This window comes from Urocitellus parryii, chromosome 4, assembly GCF_045843805.1.
Source record: "Urocitellus parryii isolate mUroPar1 chromosome 4, mUroPar1.hap1, whole genome shotgun sequence".
In the NCBI taxonomy this organism is placed as follows: domain Eukaryota; kingdom Metazoa; phylum Chordata; class Mammalia; order Rodentia; family Sciuridae; genus Urocitellus; species Urocitellus parryii.
Genome location: NC_135534.1, coordinates 26,340,608 through 26,363,706, shown reverse-complemented (window position 1 = coordinate 26,363,706; position 23,099 = coordinate 26,340,608). Strand labels below are relative to the sequence as shown.

The window sequence follows — 23,099 nt, the reverse complement described above, 5'->3', positions numbered from 1 at the left end:
AATTCACCATAAAAATCTCAAAGTGTAACAGAATTCTTACAAAATTTCCTAGACCAGTTCTTTAGGGAATTGAGATCTATGAAAAATATGGCAATCGGGGAAGGGAGGGAAAGAGATGTGGGAAAATAGTAAATAACTGCAGCAAAAACAGGTTCTGAGGAATACACATCATTTTGTCTGCTTTAGATCACAATAGAATTTTTAATAAATAAATTTCTTTTTTGTTTTTTTTTTTTGTAAAGACACTTTTTTTTTGAAACAGTAGATTTAGCCCAGTCATTTGTGTCATTTTTAATAAACTGTCTCTTTTTTTTTTTTGATTGTTTGTTTTCTGTAACTCTGTAAATGTTTTAGATCTGAGTCTCTTGTACATTGTCTTTAGAGTTCATTCGGATCAATAACGGTTCATGCACTGAACTGTGTATTGAATTTATTGTGTTAACTGTTGTTGTGTGGTTGAAGGGAGATTTGTAGGAATTATAGTGGTTTAGGTGCTCATGCTCGATAGCAGGCATGGGCAGGTGGCTTTCCATGGGTGTGTCCCCTGTGATCTCATCATCCACATTGATGATTTCAACAGTCCTTGTCGGAGCGTGATGGTTTTGCCTATGGTGCTGCTTTCTCATCTTGTAGAAGATGACCAGCATCACTGCCGCCATGAGTGTGATGGCCACGAAACACCCAATGATGATTTTGGTGGTCTTCATGACCTCATCGATGCCTGGGATCCCACTGTTGATATCAGTCACTGGGATGGTGAAGGTTTTTTCTGTTGACCTTGTGCTCTGTGGCATGAGAGAGGTGGTCACATTCGTGGTCTCCCAATCAATCACTGGAGTGGGGCCCACATTGTTGTCTGTGGTCCGTGCCTCATCCTGAGAAGGTTCCATTGTCTCTACTGTGACAGTGGAGAAGTAAGAGAAGGGAGTCGTGGTTGCTGCAGTAACATTCAGGGTGGCGGAAGCAGTCGTGTTCCCAACAGAATTACTCACCATACACGTATACATGCCTGTATCTTGAACGGTTACATTCGTGAAATTTAATGTACCGTCACTGAGCACGGCTATCCGTACTTTGTACGCCCCGTGTGTCATGACTGTGCCATTTGGAGTGATCCAAGACACGGACGTCAGGGACGTGGAGGCCCGACACTTTAGCTCAGCTGCCATGCCTTCGGTGACATTGAGGTCTGCAGGGGGTTCCACAATCACAGGAGCATAGCATGTGAAATAATTCTGGTCGAGCTCCCCGATGTACCTCCCTTTCAGATTGGGAGGAGTGTTACACCGGGCGCAGCAAGCGGTGTTGGAGGGGGCCATGTCTTTTATCCACCAGCTGAGCCACAGTATGTCACAGTTACAGTTCCAAGGGTTGTGATGTAAGTGTATCCTCTCTAGATGATGCAAGGGTGTAAAGAGGTCATGAGGCAGTAATGTGAGATTGTTGTGGGCCAGGTTGATCTCCACTAGGGACTGAAGGTTATCAAAGGCATTCCGTTCAATCACTTGAATCTGGGACTGTATCATCCACAGTTTTTGAAGGTGCATCAACCCCTGGAAAGAGCCAGGCCTGATTGCGGACAAGTGATTCCCAGAAAGATCTAGCTCATCCAGTTTTATGAGCGGTGTGAGGTTAGGGATTTCCCGGAGGTTGCACATGGCAAGGTTCAAATACCTCAAGTTGGACAGACCTTCAAAGGCACCTTCTGAGATATATGAAAGCCTTTTCAATTCCCCTAAGTCTAGTCGCCGCAGGGAAGGGATTCTGTTAAAAGCATAAGAAGGGATGCTTTCAATGGGGTTGTTTCGCAACCAGAGCTCCTTCAGTTTAGACAAATATACAAAAGCTCCATTCGGGATGGTAGTAAGACGATTGTCAAAGAGTTCCAGAGTGTTGAGGTTTGCCAGACCATTGAAGGCCCCAATTTCAATGGTTCTAATATGGTTCCGACTCAACTGGAGGATTTCCAAGTGCCTCAAGTGCTTGAAGCTGTTCACTTTGATGATCTGGATTTGGTTCTCATGAAGGTTCAGCAGCCGCGTGTTGGTGGAGATGCCATCTGGAACCTCACGCAGGTTTTTCCGAACACAAATCACCTTGCTGAACTGGTTGCTGCAGGAGCACACGGAAGGGCAGGTTTGAGCCCGCACCAGACCAGCCACCACAAGAAGTTGAAGAGCCAGCAGCACCACAAGCAGGGGGTCAAATAGGGCCCTGTTAAACCTAGGACCTATCATTATCTGCTGTGGATGTAAGGTCATCTTGTTCAACATTCATAATTTATCTGGTGTTGGTCCGTCTGGAGTTCAAACAATCTGAAAAATACATAGAAGGAAAAAAAAGGGTATTAGAGCTTCCATAAGTGAATTTCTGGAGAATGTTAGTGATACAGTATATCAGCTGATAACATTATTTGCCATATTGAAAGAGACAACAAATCTGATGTCCCTTATTGAGCTTTGTGGCCCATTATTCATGGGAAATATCTCTGCCTTCCAAATTAACAACTGCCCATAGCCAGCATTCTATCAGAAGTACAATCACAGAGAAATGGACCAATGATGGGGAGAGCCCTAAAACAGTGCTCATCAACTGAGTGTGACCTAAGCTCATAAAGAAAGATGTGTTGAATTTTACAGTTAGTTTCAGTATCCATGACAGATTGGGAAAAAAAAAATAGGACTTTGGGGTTATACCCTGCAAAAAAATTAGTAAAGACTGATTTTTCATGGGAAGTCATTATATATTCCAGGTACCATGGGCTATAGAATTCAAAATTAACTTTATCCAGTAGTGGCTACATAATTCATGGGCCCCAGTGTAAAATTAGAATGTGGGTGTGTTGTTTAAAACTTATAAAGAATTTAAAATCAGTGATAGCAGACCATTAACCCAAATAGGCCCTTCTAAACATGGGTTACCTTGTATTGGGGGATAATATCAGCTGTAGGTACTGGCATCTTAATTTAAAGTACCTTTGAAGATGTACTGAAATAGTGATGTGTATACATGTACATAAATTTCGTGAGATTTTTCACATCCATAACTCATTATTATATAGGTAACTACTACCTCTAGGCAAACAAATCACATATTAAATCATTTCTAAAGCAGTATAATTTTTATTTTCAGGAAAAAATTTTGTATAACAGGACTATTGTGCCTTATGTCCCTACTCTTACTGATTTGTAGATACAGCAACTCACTTTATTTCTTTTTGCTAACAAAAGGAAGACTTCTAAAACAATGTGTGTTTTCTAGTATAGTCCTCACCCAAACAGATTATCATGGACTGGGTAACTTTGTTTCCCCCCTAATTTCTCATCTGAATATGCATTGTTGCTTCTATAAATCTTTTATAAGGAAAAAAGAGAGGGAGAGCTCACCACATTCTAGGAAAAATGCAATAATTTAGAACCTACTTTGTATCATCTTGGGCAAGTTACTACTCCTTTCTCTTCTTCAATCTCCTCTTCTAATTTGCAAAAATAGAAATTATAATTACATAGCCCTTAGGTGTATGAGAATAATAAAATGAGTTGATGCACATAAGGAACTTAGAGTAACACCTCCCACATTGTCAGAACTCAGTAAATGTTAGTTGTTGTTATCATCATCATCATCCTATTTATCATACCAAATAGTTTGCTAAGGACTGGTCATGTAAAGATAAAGAATATAACCCTAACCCCCAAAGGGCTTTTAGTTCAAAGGGTGAGGCAGATGGGCAAACGTATAATATACAGTATTATGTGTTTCTCTATGCAACAAGCCACATTGGCACAAGGGCACTAATGTCAGAGTAAATTAACCCAAACTGAGAAATCGGTGTGTTTTAAAGAGGAAATTCAGCTGCTCTTGGTTTTGTGGAGGTTGGGAAGAAAGTAAAGATGGGTATTTTAATCAGAAAAATCAACCTGAGTCAAGACAGAGACGCATAACAAATGCTAGCATAAACAGGGAATAAGAAACATGTCCTCGATAGAACAGAAGAATTGGAAAAGAGAGTGATAAAGGAAATAGAGATGAGATTGGGTCTAGATGTTGAGAGCTGGTCCCATCAAACTTAAGAGTCCCCATTTCATTCTGCAGGCATTTGTTTCTAGAAAAAAAGGCAGCTCTCAGCTTTGTTCTGAAGAATAATAATGTTGGATTAAGATGGGAGAGAGTAGCTCTTTGGAAGGAACTACTAACAAGAATTACTAGGAAGATCTCCCAGTTGTTTAAAGTAAGCCTTGGAAAGAAGCCAAGGATAGAGAAAGTCCTGTTCCATGGTCATCCCTCCCATGTCCTCCCCTGGACATGGAGGGCTTTAGGAAAAAGGGCTATCTCCTCGATAGGACCTAATCTTTCTCTTCTGGTGAGATTCACAATGTAAATGAACAGTTGTGAATAGCTACATTTCCATAACTTACACAAGAGGCAGAAGTGGCTCTTTCCAATAATAGGAGATGTCCTCCACAGGAAAAGCAGCTGTCCTTAGCAATCCTTAAGCATATATTCACAAAACTCCTCAAAGGGACCTTGGTTTCTCTTTTGTTTTGTTTTCCCTTTTTGTTGTTGTTTGTTTGTTTTGTTGTTTATTTGTTTTTTATTTTGTTGTGTTTGTGTTGCTTTTTTTGCTACTAGGGATTAAACCCAGAAGTGCTTTACCACTGAGCCACATCCCTAGCCCTTTATACTTTTATTTTTGATTTTAAGACAGCGTCTTTCTAAGTTGCTTAAGGCCTCACTAAGTTGCTGAGGCTGATCTCAAACTTGGAATCCTTCTGCCTTACCCTTGAATAACTGAGGTTGCAGGCATGTACTATCACACCCAGCTGGGACCTTAATCATAGAAGGTGATATTTAAAGTTCAAGATTGTTTTCTGGCTTCAAATGCTTATTTTGGTCTCCTTCCCTATTGCAGCAAAGAAACTTGACTAATAGGTTCTGAGTTCCTATTTCTTTCCCTGGCCTTTTATAACTGACCACCCACTTTGCTTCCTTTTTCAGGGCTGCTGCAGTTCTAGATTGACTTTTCACACTATCTTAGGCAGTGATTATGTGAACCATGTAAAGACAGGCCACATCTGATGGTTTCCTCTTAGTCTACTGCCAACACTGTGTCTGGCTCTAAATAAAACGAGGTTGCAAATGTGTAGAATGGTTAATATCTTATTGCAGCTCTTTCTGTACATATAGTGATATGTTCTAATATAGTAATCAGGTCTTTTAATTTTCTGCACTTGCTAATGTTTAGATATCTGGAACTTTGCTGAGCACGGAACAATGGGCTATATCATCCCTACCCAATTTCTAGAAATAAGAAAGGACTTGTCTATAAGCATGACTTTCCTATGCAAACCATCCAACCCAGAGCCAAAATCCTGATCCCCTCCTTTATTGGGTTTTCAGAGAACCCTTGTATTTGACCAGTATCTCACTGTCTTAACCACCTCAGGACCAGCTACCAGGAAACAGGGGCAGCCCCTCTGTCCCAGAGGCTTTCAAAATTACCCAACCTACCCAATCATAATCTGCTTATCCTGCCTTGCCTTAAAAACCACATTGAAGATTCTTGTCCACATTTTCCCCTCATTTCTTCTACCTCCTGATGGACCTTGGTGGTTTCCAGCATGGTCTCTGCATGCTATGGTGTGCTCTCTCTTCTTGAAAATTATAAGCAAGAGCTCTCTTCTCATCAGTACTCATCTCCTGACCTGCTAGCCTCTCCATATGTGAATATCAAAAAACACCCATTTCAAACAACCATGAAATAACAGGGCCAAGGCACCATATTAACCCAGTCAATGGGTTTATAGTTCTACCCCATTGTATAGTTCTACCCCTTTATGTTGTGCCAACAATGTGGTTGGTGGGCTCTATGTCTTGAATTAAATTTGAGTTTTCTTTTATTGGAAATTAAAACATGACCTTAAAAAAATCATTTTGGGCTTCCATTTCCAGTAGAAAACTGTTTACATTTCCAGTGAGGATGGCCCTAGGCAAGTTCTCATTTGGGAGATTTAGTACAGTTTTGCATATGTCACCCCCAACCCTCACCCCCAACACATACCTCTTGGGGTTACTGGGAATGATTTTTTTTTTTCCCATGTGAGGTCCCTGATACAAAAACCAATTAATATTTTCTAGTTGAAGTCTCAAGTTTTTTCTCCTCCCTTTTTTTCAATCACCTCCCATGCCATGACCTTCCTCAGAATCCTAGTCTCTGACAATACAGGTGGAAATAACTGGTCGAATGGAAATAGTACAGGAGGGAAGATGGTAATTCCTTACTTGGCTCTTGCTACCTTTTCCTCTGTTACAATAAAGACAGCCCAGGCCTGATAGACAAGAGAGAAGGCTGTGATATGAGACTCCCTGTGTTCCTAGATCTGTATGAACCTCACTGAGATGGAATTGGGAAAGTTATTTTGACTCTCTATACTTCACTCTTCCCATCATGAAAGGGCCACAACTGAATCCACTCAAAAGCCTTTCCTTAAGAAAGTTACTGCTTTGTAATAAGCAACATGCAATAAATATTTATTACATGTTAAAAATAAGGTGATAGGGTCCTCAGGTCCCTCTTCTTCTTTAAAATAGAAGCAGTAGCAGCATCTCTTATTCAACATTGTATTAAGGAATAACTGCTGTGATCAGGAATACGCTGTCATTAAAACACAGGCAAATGTGACATTATTATTACTCCTCTTTCCCAGGACTTAGTTTTATTTTCTGCTTCCTGACTGTTTCAAGGTCTCCGTGCCATTGCAATTAATGTGATTTCCTATAAATCAGTCATAAGTAATGATTTATGAATTACAGCCGGTTCAAAGCCAATTTATAACTTACAGCAACTAACACTTGGTACATTGCACTGAATCAAATAAACTACTATCAACAAAAGGTTTTCTACTTTAAAATCTAAATTATGTTACTTTACATCAAAAGCCATGCTTCAACATCTCTTTCATAAGATGTTTTTATCACATCAAAAGGAAATCAATTTAAAGGTATGCACTATCCATTATGATGCCATCTAACAGCATTTACTTACAAATAGATTTGTGTGGGTTTTGAATTAAACTATGATACTTTTAGCCCTGTCCCAGAGGAGATCTTGACTCTGTCAATAGACCTTTCTTCCTTCCCTGTCCATGCTTCAGTGCACTGATAGCCTAGCGAGAGGCGTAGAGAGAACTGCATGTGGAAGTTAGCTAATGGAGATGCTTTATTTAGCTCAGGATTGTTGCTGACTTGGCATAGGCTGTGTATAGACATTAGAATTAGTTTAAAAGAGAGGTGAGATCAAACAAATTCAGCTAATCCCAACCACCTCCTGTCCCACACTCCCACAGAGCCTTAGCGCTCCTCCCTAAACCTAGAACAGCAAAACCACCCACCCCCATTCCCAGTCCTCCCTGAAAATGGAGCACCAGAACTACTGGCTGCAAACTCAGTCTTGAATCCGAGGCTTCAACCCACACCTGGCCCTGGCCATCCACATTCAACATGGCTTTGCTATTCCACCAACTCGATTAAGCATCTCTTTCCTATTCTGGGGCTCTCAGGCCTAAGCAAAGGATTTCATTGATCCTTAGGGGAATGAACCCAGAGATCCATCAAGGCTTTCTTAGAAAGGTTCCACCAGGTTCTGTGCTATGGGTTTCATGGAATCTCTCACCTCACCTTGCTGTTTTCACCAATCCTAGATTGTTGCATCTTCACCTTAGGTGGTCCTAATCAAGTTCCTACAGTGAAAACTCTTCCAAAAATCAAATTTCTTTTTCAAATAAATTATCACCACACCTTCCCCACTGCCCTCACAGACACTGCCCTACAGTAGCGAGGCGCTGTCTTCTCTCATCGGAGTAAGCAATAAACTCATCAGTCTTTACCATTGGTTGTATAGGTGATATTGTAGAAGTTAGCTTGTCACAATTCATTAAAATGTGCTTGAACCTCAAACAAAATACCCGCTGCATCTGTTGCCTGTGTAACATCCTAACCCTTTCCCTTCTTTTGGAAAAAAAAAAAAAATTATTCAGGAAATCTCAAGTCCCTAAAAAGTACTTTAGGCTATGCAGACTTGAGGTCCCTTGTTGTGACCCAGCACCGACTGTGCTATGGTAGCAGCCATACACAAAATATTTATAAATAGGCATAGCTGTGCCCCAGTTAAGCTATTCATGGGCGCAGAAATTTGAATTTCATGTCACATCTTTCAAAATATTATCCTCCTTTTTCCCCCAACCAGCTTGTAGGGCATATAAAAACAGGTGACAGGCCAACTTGCAGACTGTCATTTTCCTGGGCTCTTGTCAAAGCAAACATTGTTAGTACCACTCATGTTGTCAGAGACTACTTAATTCTGGACATGTGACACAGTTTGGCCAATGAAACATTAAAAACTCAACAGAGGGAATTCTGATAGTATTTTTTTTTTTTGCTTTCTCCTAAATATGAAATTGGGGGGAAAAGTACTTCTTTATTCTGTTTCTGGGTACTGCTGACAGTCTTAGACATCTAGAGTTGCTGCAGCCATCTTGTGACCAAGAGGGAAACCAGCCTGAAGATAAAGCTGATGTGCCAAAGAAGGAAAAATAGAAAAAATGGAAAGAGTTTATATCCTTCAGATTTGTCATATGCAGTTTAATTAATGAATCTTGTAACTGTTCTTGCTCTAGATTTTCTTATTATGTAAAATGATCAAGTTCTTCAGTATAAAAAGGTTTATTTTTTCTTCTTCATGTATAGCTGGATTTATTTGGATATATTCATACACTCACATTCTTACCCCCTCCTTCTCCATTCCTTAGTGGAATATATAAAATAAAAAAAGGACAAATAAGAGAGTGGAAAAAAATTCTGATTTCTTAAACCATTTTAAGTCTTATATCTTTTAAAGAAAGCAAATAAATTAAGGCAACATGATTTTCTTAGAAGAAAGTTGCTGAGGCTTACTCCCATAATGCTAAGAAGGCATTCTAGGGCTGGAGATTTAGATCAGTAGCAGAGCACCTGCATATTGTGTGAATCTCTGGGTCCCATCATATTTAACTACAAAATAATGAGGAATAAAAAAGGAATGCATTCTACTGCACAATTATTTCCTTCAATACCCCCTTGGCTTTTATAGAATGACAAAAAAGAAATAAAGAAAACAGCATTACCAAAGGTAATTCACTTCGTCAAATCAACTTTTTTCATTGTTTCACATTTTAAGTCTACTCTTGCAAATCTATTGAGAATTCTCTACCCCTCTCATGTAAGGGTAAATTGTTGTGCAGTTTTTCAGGGGAAAAAAAAATGTATAATGCTCAGGATTGACCCCTCTAGGCAAATGTAATGAAAAGGCAACCACATTCAAATGGCTAGCTGTAACACAAGGACTCCCATGTCAGGTCAATAGGCAGCAGCAGGCCAAACACACAGACTTTGCAATGGCCCTAAAATAGTTTGGATTTTAGGAGTTGAGATTTGAAGAACAAAATTTGGCTTTGCCTTTGAGTTTTTTAGAAGATTTATCTAATAGTAGACAAATAAATGTTTAGTGTGTAGAAATGACTACATTAAATGTCATTAAATGAGAAGAAACAATAGCTAGAGAGAACTATGCATTAAAAAAAATGAAGACAAAGAAAAAAGAATCCATGTGATTTCACACAACATGGTGCTATCCTCTGGAGAGTATAATAAGAATCATAAAGGAGCTAAATTGGCCATGCCTTCTGGAACTTTCTAATCTTGTTAAAGCTGTAATGCAAACTAGAGATCCATGTACAAAATAAAATAATGTATATACATGCATCTAGGCTTTAATGCAATTCTGTGTGAGCAATATTTAAATGACATAACTCATTGTCATAAATCAATGAAGGCATACCTCATCTTAAAGTTGTCAAAAGAGGATTTGGGATTTTATGTGGGTTTTAAGGGAGTACAGAATTGCACTGAAGCAAGGTGGTGGTGGAGGAGGTAAAAAATTACTCATAAAAGCAGAGGAGGAGCACAAAATAAGAAAACTGACTTAATGAAAGTAAAGGACTTACACTGCAGGATTTAAATAGTTCAATTGGCCTAACTGAGGACCACTGCATGCCTGGCAGAAGAGCTGGGATTTGCTTCAATAAAGATACTTAGGAAGAAACTTGACATCCTTAAGTAGGGAATGGAATTATAAGAGCTTTGTTGTAAAGTTTCTACCTTTGCACATGAAAGAAATTGGAAAAAGAAGACAGGTTGTTGAAAAAGTAGGTGATTTCAAAAATTAACATCACCAGTGATATTTTTATAACTGAAGGGAACTGATCTTCAGGGTGATTATCTGACTGCTGACACATGTACAGGTTCAAGTTAATCCATCTCAATTAAAATCCTGTACAGCATAAAACACCAACAAAGGCAAAATTTGCTTCTGTGTATGGTCGTGTTCAAAGAGTATTAACATGAGCAAAGGGAGTCTAGTATCATTTTGGAAATTGATCCTCAAATCAGGAAAGAGGTATGTCTGACCTATAGTGTTTCTCATATCTATCTATGATATAGATGGCACACACATGAAGGAAACATAAACATGCATCAGGTTTTGGTTTTCTTTCTAACTGGGAGTAATACTGAAGCATAGATAGAATGTTCAATCTATATCTGTCACATTAAAAGAAATAAAAACCAGATTTAGAGTAAAATGACTTTTAGAGGATTGGCTTAGTATTCCTAACTGTTCAATCTTTGTCCTTCTCTGAGCCACATCTTCTCAATTGGGAGTCATGTTAACACTTCATAAACATACACTGTGAAGACTGTACGAATTAAATGGCATAGTTTATACCAAAATCGAGTCCCCTAATCTGCTCCGGTACCTCCACACACCCAGTTAGAGAAGGCAAAAATGTAAACTCTTTACTGACTTGTGCTGAATTCACATCCAGTATTAACTATTCTTTGACTTTATTTGTAAGATATAAGCCAGACTCTCCAATTTTTTCTCATTGTCCTTTTCATAGTCAAATCATCTCTTTTTCTCACTTGGACCACTAAAATATCTTCTTTATTGTATCGTCTACTTTCACAATTGCCTTTGGCATAATTAATTATTCATAAAATATTTAGCAAGAATTTTAAAATATAAATATGTCGCCAGATGTGGTAGCACATTCCTATAATTTCAGCTACTCAGGATGCTGAGGCATGAGGATTGCATGTTCCATATCTGCTAAACAACTCAGCACTATCCTATATACACATACACAGACTCATATATACATGTATGTATATATATCTATATTTCCCATCTCTTTCTTCAGTTGAAACCCATATTAGCTCCACAACTTTTTATAACACAATGCCAACTGCATTGGTCTCCAATACGTGATCTGACCCCTTTTCAACTCTCCAACCTTTTCTCTTAACTTCTCCAACCTTTCTTCAACACTATTGACCTTCCTTCCTTCTTCAAATGCTCCAAGATTGTACCCCATTAGACCTTGGTAGTAGCATTCCCTCTGCCTCTGTATGTATCCTTTGATTTTTTGTGTGGGTGGTTTTCTTTATTACTTAGAATTCCCTTTAAATTTTACCCTCCTAGAAAGTTCTTTCTGATCCTCTGGGACTAAAGCAGTTCTTCTCTCATATTTAATAAATTATCATATTTCATTTTCATCACAGTATTTACTCTACTTGCTATTTCTCTCATATATTCAGGTATTTATTTTCCTACCACCTGTCACATCTCAGTGGAACGTTAATTTCCATGCAGTAGAGATTTATCTACTTTATAGTCTGTGGTATTTTCTTGAAAAAAAATTACTCATCAAATATATGTTCACTGGGAATGCATGAATGAAGGAGTTTTCAAGCAGATGGAGGCAGGTTGCACACACTTAAGGCTGTACAGATTAATTACAAAGTGGAGCCTCATTCAAAAAGTAAGAATTTCATCAATTTCTGTAATGCTATCTGCCTGGTTTGTAGTTATTTGCATAGAAGTGTTTCCCACCATGAAAAGCGGGAAGGAACAAAGAAATTTACAGAGCATATCACCATCTCCTTGCTCTTTTTGCATGTGTTTTGGGGGAGTTAGAGGAGAAGAGAAGGTTTCCCTATTTTTTTCCTTTATGTCTATGTCTATTATTATCAGGAGCAACCCTGTTTTATGTTTGACCAAACAATGCCCCCTGCTGCATGTGCCTAAAATAACATGATTGCCTTGAAAGTTCCCTCATAGAGGATGCATAGTTGTTTTCTTCATTTGTTTATTCACATGATACCTCCCTGGACTTCAGAACTGAGGAAATGAACTTCCACGACATTAGATCTGACCACTTTTCCAGCAGAGAACAAGCATCCCTGCAGCAAACAAGTCAAATCTTCTGTATATCCCCTTTAAAATGGAAGAACTTCTTGGTCTTCACATGTCTGCCCCAGGGACAAATTTGAACTATTTAATTAAAAACCCATGGGTTAAAAAGATCTCCTAATACTACTATCAATATCCAAAGCACAAAGATGGAACTGGCAAAGGACATGGTGGCAGCTCCAATCTTGTTTTAGCACCAAAAAGTCAAATCTACTTCATGCTAAAAAATCAGACCGAGAAATGCAGTTAACACTTGGCAGGTCTAAAAATAAAATTAATTTGTTGTTTTTTTTTTTCCTTGCTTGTTTACCTTCTCATGATGCAGGAGAGATAAATGTACCTGGCATGAGGTTTCTGGCTGTTTATGAGTCCTTTTGATCATCTTCACTTTTTGAAGTTGATTATTTATGAAAATATGAAATATAGATGACTAACTTGTATCTCAAATTATATGGTGGGATTTGTGGTGTTCAGGAGGATGTTTGTATTTTTATGACAGCTATTTGCTTGAGCAAAATGCATAACCAAAGAAAAGAACCTTTAAACCTTCAGCTCAAAATACTCCTTGATATTTCACTCTTTAGATTACAAAATCAGAACGCTCCGATTATCAGAAATGTGCCTCATTGGAACAATGCCTGCCTTCACCGCTTTACTAATATCCTAAGTCTGAGCCTAAACAATGCATAAAAACTTATTTCCCCATTCTTTATTCCCTCCTCCCTCAAGTTCAGGTGTCACCAAATAATTAATGCATGTCATTCCTTATCTGTAAAATTGGTCTTTATTTTAAAATATACTTTTCCCATGTAATATTTTCAAAACAATACTTTACAGGCTTGGTAATAACAACACACAGGCACCTAAACAATCACAGTTCCAAAAAAGTAATTCACCAGTGCCACTAGAACAAAGCTCAAGTCTCTTACTTCCCCTACCCACTAGATGCCAGCAGCTTCCCCAGTTGTGCAAAGCCATAGTGCCTCTGAATATTGCCAAATATCTGGGGTTGGGGGGGGTGAGTGTGTGCAAAACTGTACCCTGAAAAACCAATGTTAGTCTGAAATGAAAGGGACTTCAGGATCCTGTACCTGACTGTTCCCAGTCTCATCTCCTATGACTATTCCTAACAGTCTAGGCAGCATTGTTTTCCTCACTCTAAAAATATGTACCCCCTCCCCCACCCCTGCATCTTTCCCTCATCAGGGACTTCCTCCTTTCTTTGGCCTGGAATACCACACTCTGATTTTTCCACCAAAATTAAACCCTACCAGAGTCAATTTTATAATCACTATCTCTATTAGACTTTCATCCTTTTTATCAATCCATCTTCCCCTTAATTGTCTATAAAGCCAAGATTACAGCACTTACCAAATCCATTGGTAAACTGGTGAATGTAGATGGGAAGAGATCAAACTAATCTTGTTCATAAGCTTTTGAAGACTGAAACTGGATGATGCCTAGATATTCAGTAAACATTTGCAGAATTGAATTACCGAATGCATCCCCATATTTCAATTCGTAGTCAGGAGCAAGTTGATAGGGTAATTTTATAATAAAAGAGAGACTATGAAGGTCTATTGATGAGACTTATGTAAACCAAAAAGATGTAAGCGGTATACATCTTGTTATAAATTGTAAAGGGAGGCTCAATAATCACTCCTTACCAACACTCTCAACAGACAAACAACAAACAAACAAAAAAGCTTCTCAAGGTGATTGAAAAAAATGGTTTAGGGTAAAATGTTATCTTTACCAACAATAAGCAATATCCTAACTACATATCCAGAGAGCCCTGTATATCATGTAAACTCAATATATGTGTATTAAATGAAAAAATTTATAACTGACCTTGATTGTTGTAGATTACTAGCTACTTACACAGCTAAGCAGATGTATATCATATACAGAGTTTTTAAACCTTAGATATGTAATTTTGTGTAGCTTTGGCCTGTTAAACTGCCTAGGGTTTGCATACCTTAATTTTTGTACTGTATTATTATGTGGATACATGAGTTGATATAGAGAGAAGGATTTAGAATGATGTCTAGTACATAATCAGTATTGTATACATTTTTGTTCTTGTTTAGTTCAATATTTAGTTCTTGTTACAATGAAGTCCTTATATGAAGAATGATCCATAGTTTGATATGAATCATACGATTAAGTTCTCTTAGCTTAATTTCTTATCAAGAACATTATTTAATTATTATTTGCTTTTCCATGAAATTGTATAGCACAATCCATGAATTCCTACGACATTTACTATGGGTTTCACCCCATTTGTGAACCTTTGTCATAACATACAATTTTTTGTTCACTTGTGATTGTATATTTTAAATAAAGTTTAGTCATCAATTTTATCATCACATCCTCATGGAGAATTACACTAAACAAAGATTGTGAACAAATTATTTTAAGACAAATTCCCATTGTGAAAGGTTTGGGATTCAGTCTACTCTGGTGCCATAGATCTTTGCCAAACACCTTAAATTCAGGTAACGATTTGTCACTTTGTCATATCTTTAAGGAATTTGTGGTAAAGGAAGAATCATACACAGAAAGATAATATTGGGTCCTGAGCTTCTTCAGCAGAGAAGAAATGGGACTTTTCTACTCTCCAACTTAACTTTATTAGGTATAGATTATTCCTCAGGGGAGAATGCACTACTGCATTATATAATGTATTAATGTTTATCTCTTTCAATGCATTCTGGATGACCATGATTGATACCAAAGGAGTAAATATCATGCATGTTAATGTAATTGTAGAACACGAATAAATGAGAAAAGAGAACATTCCATTAAAAACTCCATTATATGTATATTAAAAAAGTAGGAAAAAAAGAAAAAAATAACCTCAAATCTACTGTTTAAGAGAAATTAAATTGCAGAAAATGGACATATATTTTAACCTCTCAGGATTTATAATAGGATCATTTTCTCTAGACTCTCAGACTGAAAAGTAGAGGCAAGAAAAGCTAATAAAAGAGGTTGGGCATCTCAAATTATGTTTAATCAAAATTATGAAATATTATTGTTCTCCTCATAACATTTTCCTCTCAGCCCACAAACTAAGAGTTGTTTTTCTATTTTTTCTTGTGAATAAATAAATATATATATGTATATATATATATATATTTATTAAGAACCTCATTTAATAAATGTCTTAGGAATTCATGAATTGTACTATATAATTTCATGGAAAAGTGAATAATAATTAAATAAGGTTCTTAATAAGTTAAAAAAAAAATATATATATATATATGTGTGTGTGTGTGTGTGTCTCTGTGAGTGTGTGTGTGTGTGTGTGTGTATTTTCTCTGTCCAGGTTACTAACAGAGAAAGTAATTAAAGAAGCTTCTGAAAAATATAACAAGCTCATCTGGAACATAAGTTCTCAGCAAGGCAAGCAGAGAAGGATTTGATTTCAAAAAGTTGGTAATGCAGTTAAAGGCCTGGCTTCCCATGTTTCCTTTGGATTGATGACTGGGATGGGAAGAATTGGTAGTCATTAACCCCCAACTGCTCATTAATCCTTAGGAAATGCCCTGTTCCTGGGTCATCATTCCCTTTATAGGTTGAAAACAAATAAACAATAGTACCCAAAAGGTATATGGATTTTTATAATGAGAAATTCAATTTAAATTATCATACAAGGCAATATGAAGAGAATAAATATCATTTGTAGAGAGTCATTGAGATTTTAAAATCACCTTCCAATGTTTTACCAAGTACTTTCTTGTTCATTATTAAACAATACAAAGTCTAAATTTCCTAGACTATAACCAAAAACATCTGGGGTGTGTGATATATATATATATATCTCCAGGCCAAACACTAAAGGTATCTATGAATCATTTTATATCAGGGTACTGGGACCCTCCAATGCCATTTGAACCATAATAACATATTATGCCAAGTCTGCTTGCCAACACTTTATCTAGGAGGAAACTTCTTCAACCCAGTAACTTCCCATCATTGATCATTTGAGGCAGGGTACTGAAATAAGCCTAGCACAAGCAACATAAAAATCTAAGCCAAGACCATGTGATTCTGAGGATCACTGTAAGTAGTCAGAGCGCTCAGAGAGAATCAGTGAGATTTGACAGGAAGGCTGGCAGACCTGTGATCTGGTAGTATATGAAGATCTAGGTAAGCACAAGGGATAGCATTCCAAGGGAGAAAATAACATAGGCATTTCCTTCAATAGTATTTGTTGGTTGCCTTCCAAGAATCATGCGAAGCATTTACTTCTTCACACATGGGACCAAGTGTCTCCTGTTAAAGATCCCACAGTGTACTATAATTCATAAATTAGTAAGCAAAAATGATAATAGAGTGAAAAGCACTAGAGAAGATGACACAGAGGGTTCATAGGAGCACAGAAAAAAAGAGCACACAGTAACAAAGAGAAAAAACTGTTTGAAAATAGGCAGGAGCTGGGGACCACAGGAAGTGAACATCAGCAGGAGGCAGAAGGAGGTGCAAGCTGACTTCTACCAGGAACTGAAATGTAGTGGGATAGGTTGCTGGGAAAGTAAAATAATATCACATTGAGAAAAAAACAAACAAAAGAGTTGGATCCTATGTTAAGGCAAATGATTAATTGTGGGGACTTGATTTTTCTTTTTGTTGAAAGGGCAAAGGACATTGAAGAACATATTCAAGAAAAAGAAGGCTGTTGATGTGTACAATATGGATAGGAACAAATGAACAAATAAAACATCTCAATAAATAAGTTCTAAAATAATGAACGTATAGATAAGGCTCTGATTTAGCCTAAAACATAGGCAGATATGCATCATGTTTTTTATAGCTCTACTACAGAATTTTCACTCTGTGAAACTCATTGGCTGCCCCGACTTCTGTTTATTTTACAGGTCCTAAAGCACAAGAGCAAGTCCTGCATATCTAACCCTGGCTCCTGCTGACTATCTCAGACCCACTGCCTTCCAGTTTTCAGCATGACTTAAGAGTTTAATAAATTCACCAAAATGACCCACAAAAACCTGATAAGGAAACTCTCTTTAATTGAGTCTGTGTTTATGAGATCTGAGCAAGGGGAGGAAACAGAGTAGACTCTTTCTGTGATTTCCAGGCAACGTCATTTAATCAGAATGCAGATAGCAGGGATGGCCTCCTAATTGGAACTGGAAACTGGTTTCAAGTAACCTCAACACTATTCGCATTGCATAATGAGGAAGCCTTGGTGATGACATGTCAGATAATGGAAATGACTGGAATCAGAGATTTCTTTGTTTCCCCTAATGACTACAAAAGAGGGAATTATTCAGCAAATGCAGACATTTGGAAATTGGATTCTTATTTATTTACATAAGGCAGTCCTCATTTTGCTTGGTGCCATGTTAACCATAGGTCATGCATATTGGAAAAAGTCATCTTTTTGCAGTCTCTGTATTTGCTCTAGTTACCGTGGAACCTTGCAAAATGATGACTGCTGTTCCAATATTAACAAACCAGTTAACATAGTACTATGCAAAGTAAAAACTCCCTGTATGTTCCTGTATTCATTTTGCCTACAAGGTATAATTTGCAAAAATATTCCATGGGGGGAAAATGAGACATATATATGAAAAGCAATAAGGAACCTGGTCCCCCAAGGTATGTTAAAGTGATGAGAAACAGGGAAACCTGAATATGCCCCTATTTAGGCCATTAGTACTTAACCTACTTTTTCCTTGGTTTGAATGATGAAGATTCCTTTTGGGTTTCTTCTCCCACCATCTGTCTTTGTTCTCTAAAGGATACATTTTATAAAGAACAATTCAACTGAAAAAGCACAAGACTGACAGCCTGATTCCAATAGGGATATTAATTACAGTTGCAGGGTGACAATAATGTAAGTCACTTAAATGTACTATACCATTCTGTCAAGTGAAGACAGAATATGTGTCCTTTGTATGCCGAAGGCATAGGAGAGAGATAAAGGTTAATGTTGAAAACACTTGGGAAAAAAGTAAACTCTACAAAACAAGGGTAAATTGTGGTAAGGTTGTCACTCCTACACTTTCCATTCCTGCTTTTCAAACTGTAAGTACCATGCCAACAGAAGCTAGACGTGGGATGGGGATGTAAACAAAACTCTGGGATCAGTGTTTGGGAAACTCTGGTCTACAGGCAAAATCTAGCTCAACATTTTTTTTTTTTTTGTAAACAAAGTTTTATTAGATGATTCTATGAGAGCTTGTGTATGTATTGTCCATGGGGTGCTTTCATACTGAAGTTCAGAGTAATTCTCATGGATAATAGGATTACATAGCCTGAAACGTTTACTAACAGTCACTCGATGAAACAAATTTGAACTTTTCCTTCAGCACAAGAACATCTTTTTCTGATCTACTCCTTTCAACCTCAAGGTTGCCAAGAAAGATGACCTGTTTGGGAATGGAAGAAAAATACTGGGATATCTACTTATAATTAACCATCATCTAAGAAATAATAAAGGAAGTAAGCTTCGCTGGTGTGGAAGTGACGCCATGTGTCACATAAGATATGTGAGGAATCCTGGGCAAAAGAGTGGCTTCCTGTGGTGTTCATGCTTACTCATATGCTTACTACCTGTTATGACATACTGCTGGGTCTGTATGGTTGGCTAGGGTGACTCTATGCATTCTATTATTTAGCTTTAACTAAACTAACACAAAGCAGACAAAGTGGATTAAAATGTTTTTTTCAAAAACAATAGAGAATAAATGCCCTAATAAGGTAAGAATAGGCCCCTGGACAGAAAAAAAAGTGGAGCCATATTTTATCTCCAATATGAGCTCCTTGAAGTTGAAAAGGGGTTAAATTTTAAAGAGACATTCATTCTTATTAATCCTGTTTGTGTGTATGTGTGTGTGTGTGTGTGTGCACATGCATGCCAGTGAAGAGTGTGCATCTATGTGGAAAAATCACTCTCACCAGCAGTTATAGCCTCTCAGAGTCTAGTCTAGTCCTAGCTAAACTCCATCACTTTCTCTTCTGATTCACTAGGTATCCAACAACATCTCTGACTTACTCCTGGATTCTTTTTGATATTTTTCTCTCCACATCACCCCTTTTTCTCTCCACATCACCCCTTTTCTCCAAGCAGCAACACTTGGCTCTGTACGCTTCGCATCAATGACTTATTCTTTCAGCAACTCATTTCTAAAGGCACTAAGAGAAATACTACTACTGTGATGTACTAGCTGCAAAGTCATTATCTCATCTACCCCTGGGACTGAGCACTTCCTTTCCACATGTTCCTTTGGATCCTGGGAGAAGGATCTGAACACAGCCCTGTGAAGAGAGATTTTGGAAAAACCTCTCCTTGCCTGCTTCTCTTCTTGCCCACCAGTCTTCCTTCCTCTCCCGTGTTTTAGAAAGAGGAGTTAATTCCTTAAACTGGTAAACAGAGGACCCAGATTAAGAATAACGGACTTGAGAATTTTAATTATAAAAAGGACTCTGGGGAATCAGGTAAGCTCAGCCTCCACACTCGCTGTATTGAGATCTTGTCATTAGCAACTCCCAAGTTCTATTTTTTGTAACCTATACAATGGGTATGATGTTATCACTTTCTCATTGCTCTCAGGAAAACTTGAGTTTATGAATTTTCAGATAATTTTCAACTATGGGTATTAGATAGAGTTGGAAGACTGATTTTATTTTACTTTGATTCCATAGTAATAGAAAATCAGAAATGTGGGGAAGTGGGAGACACAGAGGAAAAAAAAAAAACAGTGTGCTTTCTATGTGGTAGAGACTCTGAGTAACTTACATATACAAGTTTATTTATTCCTCATAAACTCATGGAGTAAAAGCCATTATTCTGGTATACAGATGAGAAACCAGATGCTGAGTTTGTCACTTACCTCAAATCACTCAGATTGTAACTGAGCCTGGGTCTGTCTAACCCTCCCTGCTGCCTCCCTTCCCCAGCTTTAACCATGGTGCTACATAGATTGCTTTCTACTAGCTCTGTACGCTTCGCATCAATGACTTATTCTTTCAGCAACTCATTTCTAAAGGCACTAAGAGAAATACTACTACTGTGATGTACTAGCTGCAGTGCCATCTTCAATCTTAACAAAACCCATTGCTTAGAAGTACTCACATTCACTTTGCCTTGGAGAAACCAAGAAAGAACATTTAAGACCTTCTCCAGGATTCAGAGCCAGCCTGGGGTAGACCAGCAGCTTCAGATTGATTTTCTTCTATATAATACCTGGCTGTGAAGTGTGAAGGATTAAGACAATCTAAGTGAATGTACCCAGCAAAAAACCTGGTGCACAGTAGGTACTATCTACATAGTATATTTTGTCTTTCCTAAATCAGTTTCTTCATACTTCTGGAACATGACCAGAAGGAAGATGTTATGCTCAAGTCTGAACACTAGGGCTGAGGAGGAATATCATTCTGTGCTGAATAAATCAAGGAAAAGCCATACCTGGGGACGAAGGTGGCCCTAATATGTAGATGGCAAACTTTCAACTGGCAGTGAAAGGTTCCTTCTTACCAACATGTGCTACCTTGGTATACTTCACTCCCAATTCTTTTATTTTTGAGAAAAAACATTTCCAGCTAATAACACAATTACACTTAAGTATCAGGCCCCATTTTAGTATTATTGCATTTGTTAAATCTAACTGAGTCCAAATTACTTCCTCAATGCTAATAAGAGAAAAAGGAGGAGGAGGAAATAGAGGAGGAGGTAGAGGATTTGCTGAGGGGGATGAGGTTTGGGAAGGTTAAAGGAAGAAAAGAAGACACATATACAAAGTGACAGAGAGAAAAACAGAGAGATATCAATGCTGCATATAGCCTCAAGTCCGATAAATGTCAGTTAAACTTGCTGCCTGCGGTTTCTATGGAAACCCCTTAAGTTAAGAGTGGAGCACAGACATTTTTGGACTGCAATTCACAAGCTGTTTATTTAATTATGATGAAACATGAGACTGTTAGGGACAATACTATTATCATACTGATAGCATTTAGGATTCAACAAATAGGTATTGAAAACTAAAAGGCTGATTTTTTTTTTTTTTTAAAAAAAGCATTAACTTCTTGTGAATGGCATGCGATTAAAATGCATCTTGTTTTTACAGGACTTCACAAATTACTTCCCTCAGGCGAACCCCAAATTAGCAAAATGACATTCGTTTAAAAGGGAGTTCTTTAGAGGCTTCATGCCAATTATAACCCCCTTTGCCCAGTGAACAAAACCAAGGTCACAGCATATTTTCAATTAAACCCAAGATAGCACCAAAGTGCAGCACAGCTGGAAAAGCAAGCACATTATTACCCCATAGATCATTTGTGAGCAATGAATAGGTCTCCGGTGCTTTTCTGTTTTATAGGCATTTGAATATAAAAATAAAGAAAATAGCTTCAGATTTGTTCTTGCCTTCCAAAATAAACAGCCACTTTTTTAGGGCATTATTCCTTGTAGCCTGAAGAAAAAAGATTTGAAGCCATTACTTTTCTGTCTCTGATGGTTGGGAAATCGTTCACTTAGCCTTTAATTTAGCCTCGGAGAACCATCGGATTGATAGTCATTCATATCTTCATTAGTTCACTGAACAGACATGTCGTTTTCCACCTACTATGTGTCAGGCACTGTGCTAGGGACAGGAAAGGCAAGAAGATTAATCCAAGTTCCTTCCCTAAGGGTGGACTTTCAGGAAGGGAACACATTAATAGGGAGGGCCAACTATGGCTCATAGGCACTAGATAGGTAAATGTAAATATGGAAATGCAGAACTTTCAAGGAGATTACCATTTAATGGATAAAAAAAGACACATAATCATAAATCATCAGGCAAAGAGTCATTCTTGCCAGCCACCTACTGGATCTTATTTTCCTGTAGGTAATATTACCACCAAGGATGCTGTTCTACAGCCCAAGGTAAATGGGTATATGTGTATGGCATCTGCTGGTTGGTGGAGGGTGGGCGAAGAAGGGAGCTTCAGGAATAGTCCCATAAAATAATGACATTTTCAGTTGTTTCCATGTGCTCCAGTAGCCTTATAGAATCTTGGGCCCATAGAAATGACTGAAGGAAGAGGCACAAGAGAAGTAAATCCCAAGGAGAGTCATTTCTGGAGTCAAGCTGGGAACATGAAAGCAATTTCTAAATTGGCAAAGAGACACACACAAGAAATTTGCAAATATGACTCAGTGGATATGTTTTTCTTGCTATATTACAGCTTATCTTTTGAAGTTCAGTAGTGGTTTGCAGTGGCTGGACTTCCCACAAATTGCTCATGCTAGCAAAGCCAGTCGTTGTTGTTATCGGATTTGACAGTGTATAATGAGCCACTTCACATTAGCTGCTGTTGTAGTGTTCAGCATATTGTGGGAACGATTTAGCATGAATCATCACCCACCTAGCTCTCCATTGGGGTCTCTGTGCTGCAAATAGGCAATGTCTTTGCCAATCTAAAAAAAAAAAAAAAAGTATCCATTAGAATAATTCAGCACACTTCTTGATCTGCCACCACCGCCACCACCACCACCACCACAGACACCACTGGTGACAATATTTATTGAATCACCACTGTATTTTAACACTGTTCTGGGAAGGAAGCCAAGGCAGCTATTTCAACCACTGGCCATTTTGAACAATGCATTTTTTAATGCCAATAAAAAAAATGCACTTGAAGTCAAAAGATCTGGAGTCTACACTTGGTTCTTACTTATTAGATTCATGACCTTATGAAAGTACATTTTATTTCTGATCCCGTGTCCTAATCAGAACTACCTCGT

General features: G+C 37.9%; 1 protein-coding gene across 1 annotated transcript; it reads right to left on the bottom strand.

The window, feature by feature from the left end:
- Window positions 1-350: 350 nt before the first annotated feature.
- Window positions 351-22,759, bottom strand: Lrrc4c (leucine rich repeat containing 4C). Its single transcript, XM_026404413.2, has 2 exons — window positions 22,721-22,759; window positions 351-2,315 (listed from the first exon to the last, which is right to left on the bottom strand). The coding sequence occupies exon 2, from the start codon at window positions 2,271-2,273 to the stop codon at window positions 351-353; it is 1,923 nt and encodes a 640-aa protein (XP_026260198.1). The 5' UTR covers window positions 2,274-2,315; window positions 22,721-22,759.
- Window positions 22,760-23,099: the final 340 nt, after the last annotated feature.

Bases quoted from the DNA above. Each gene is read 5' to 3' on its own strand.
- Lrrc4c (XM_026404413.2), bottom strand. From the start codon at position 2,273: ATGTTGAACAAGATGACCTTACATCCACAGCAGATAATGATAGGTCCT.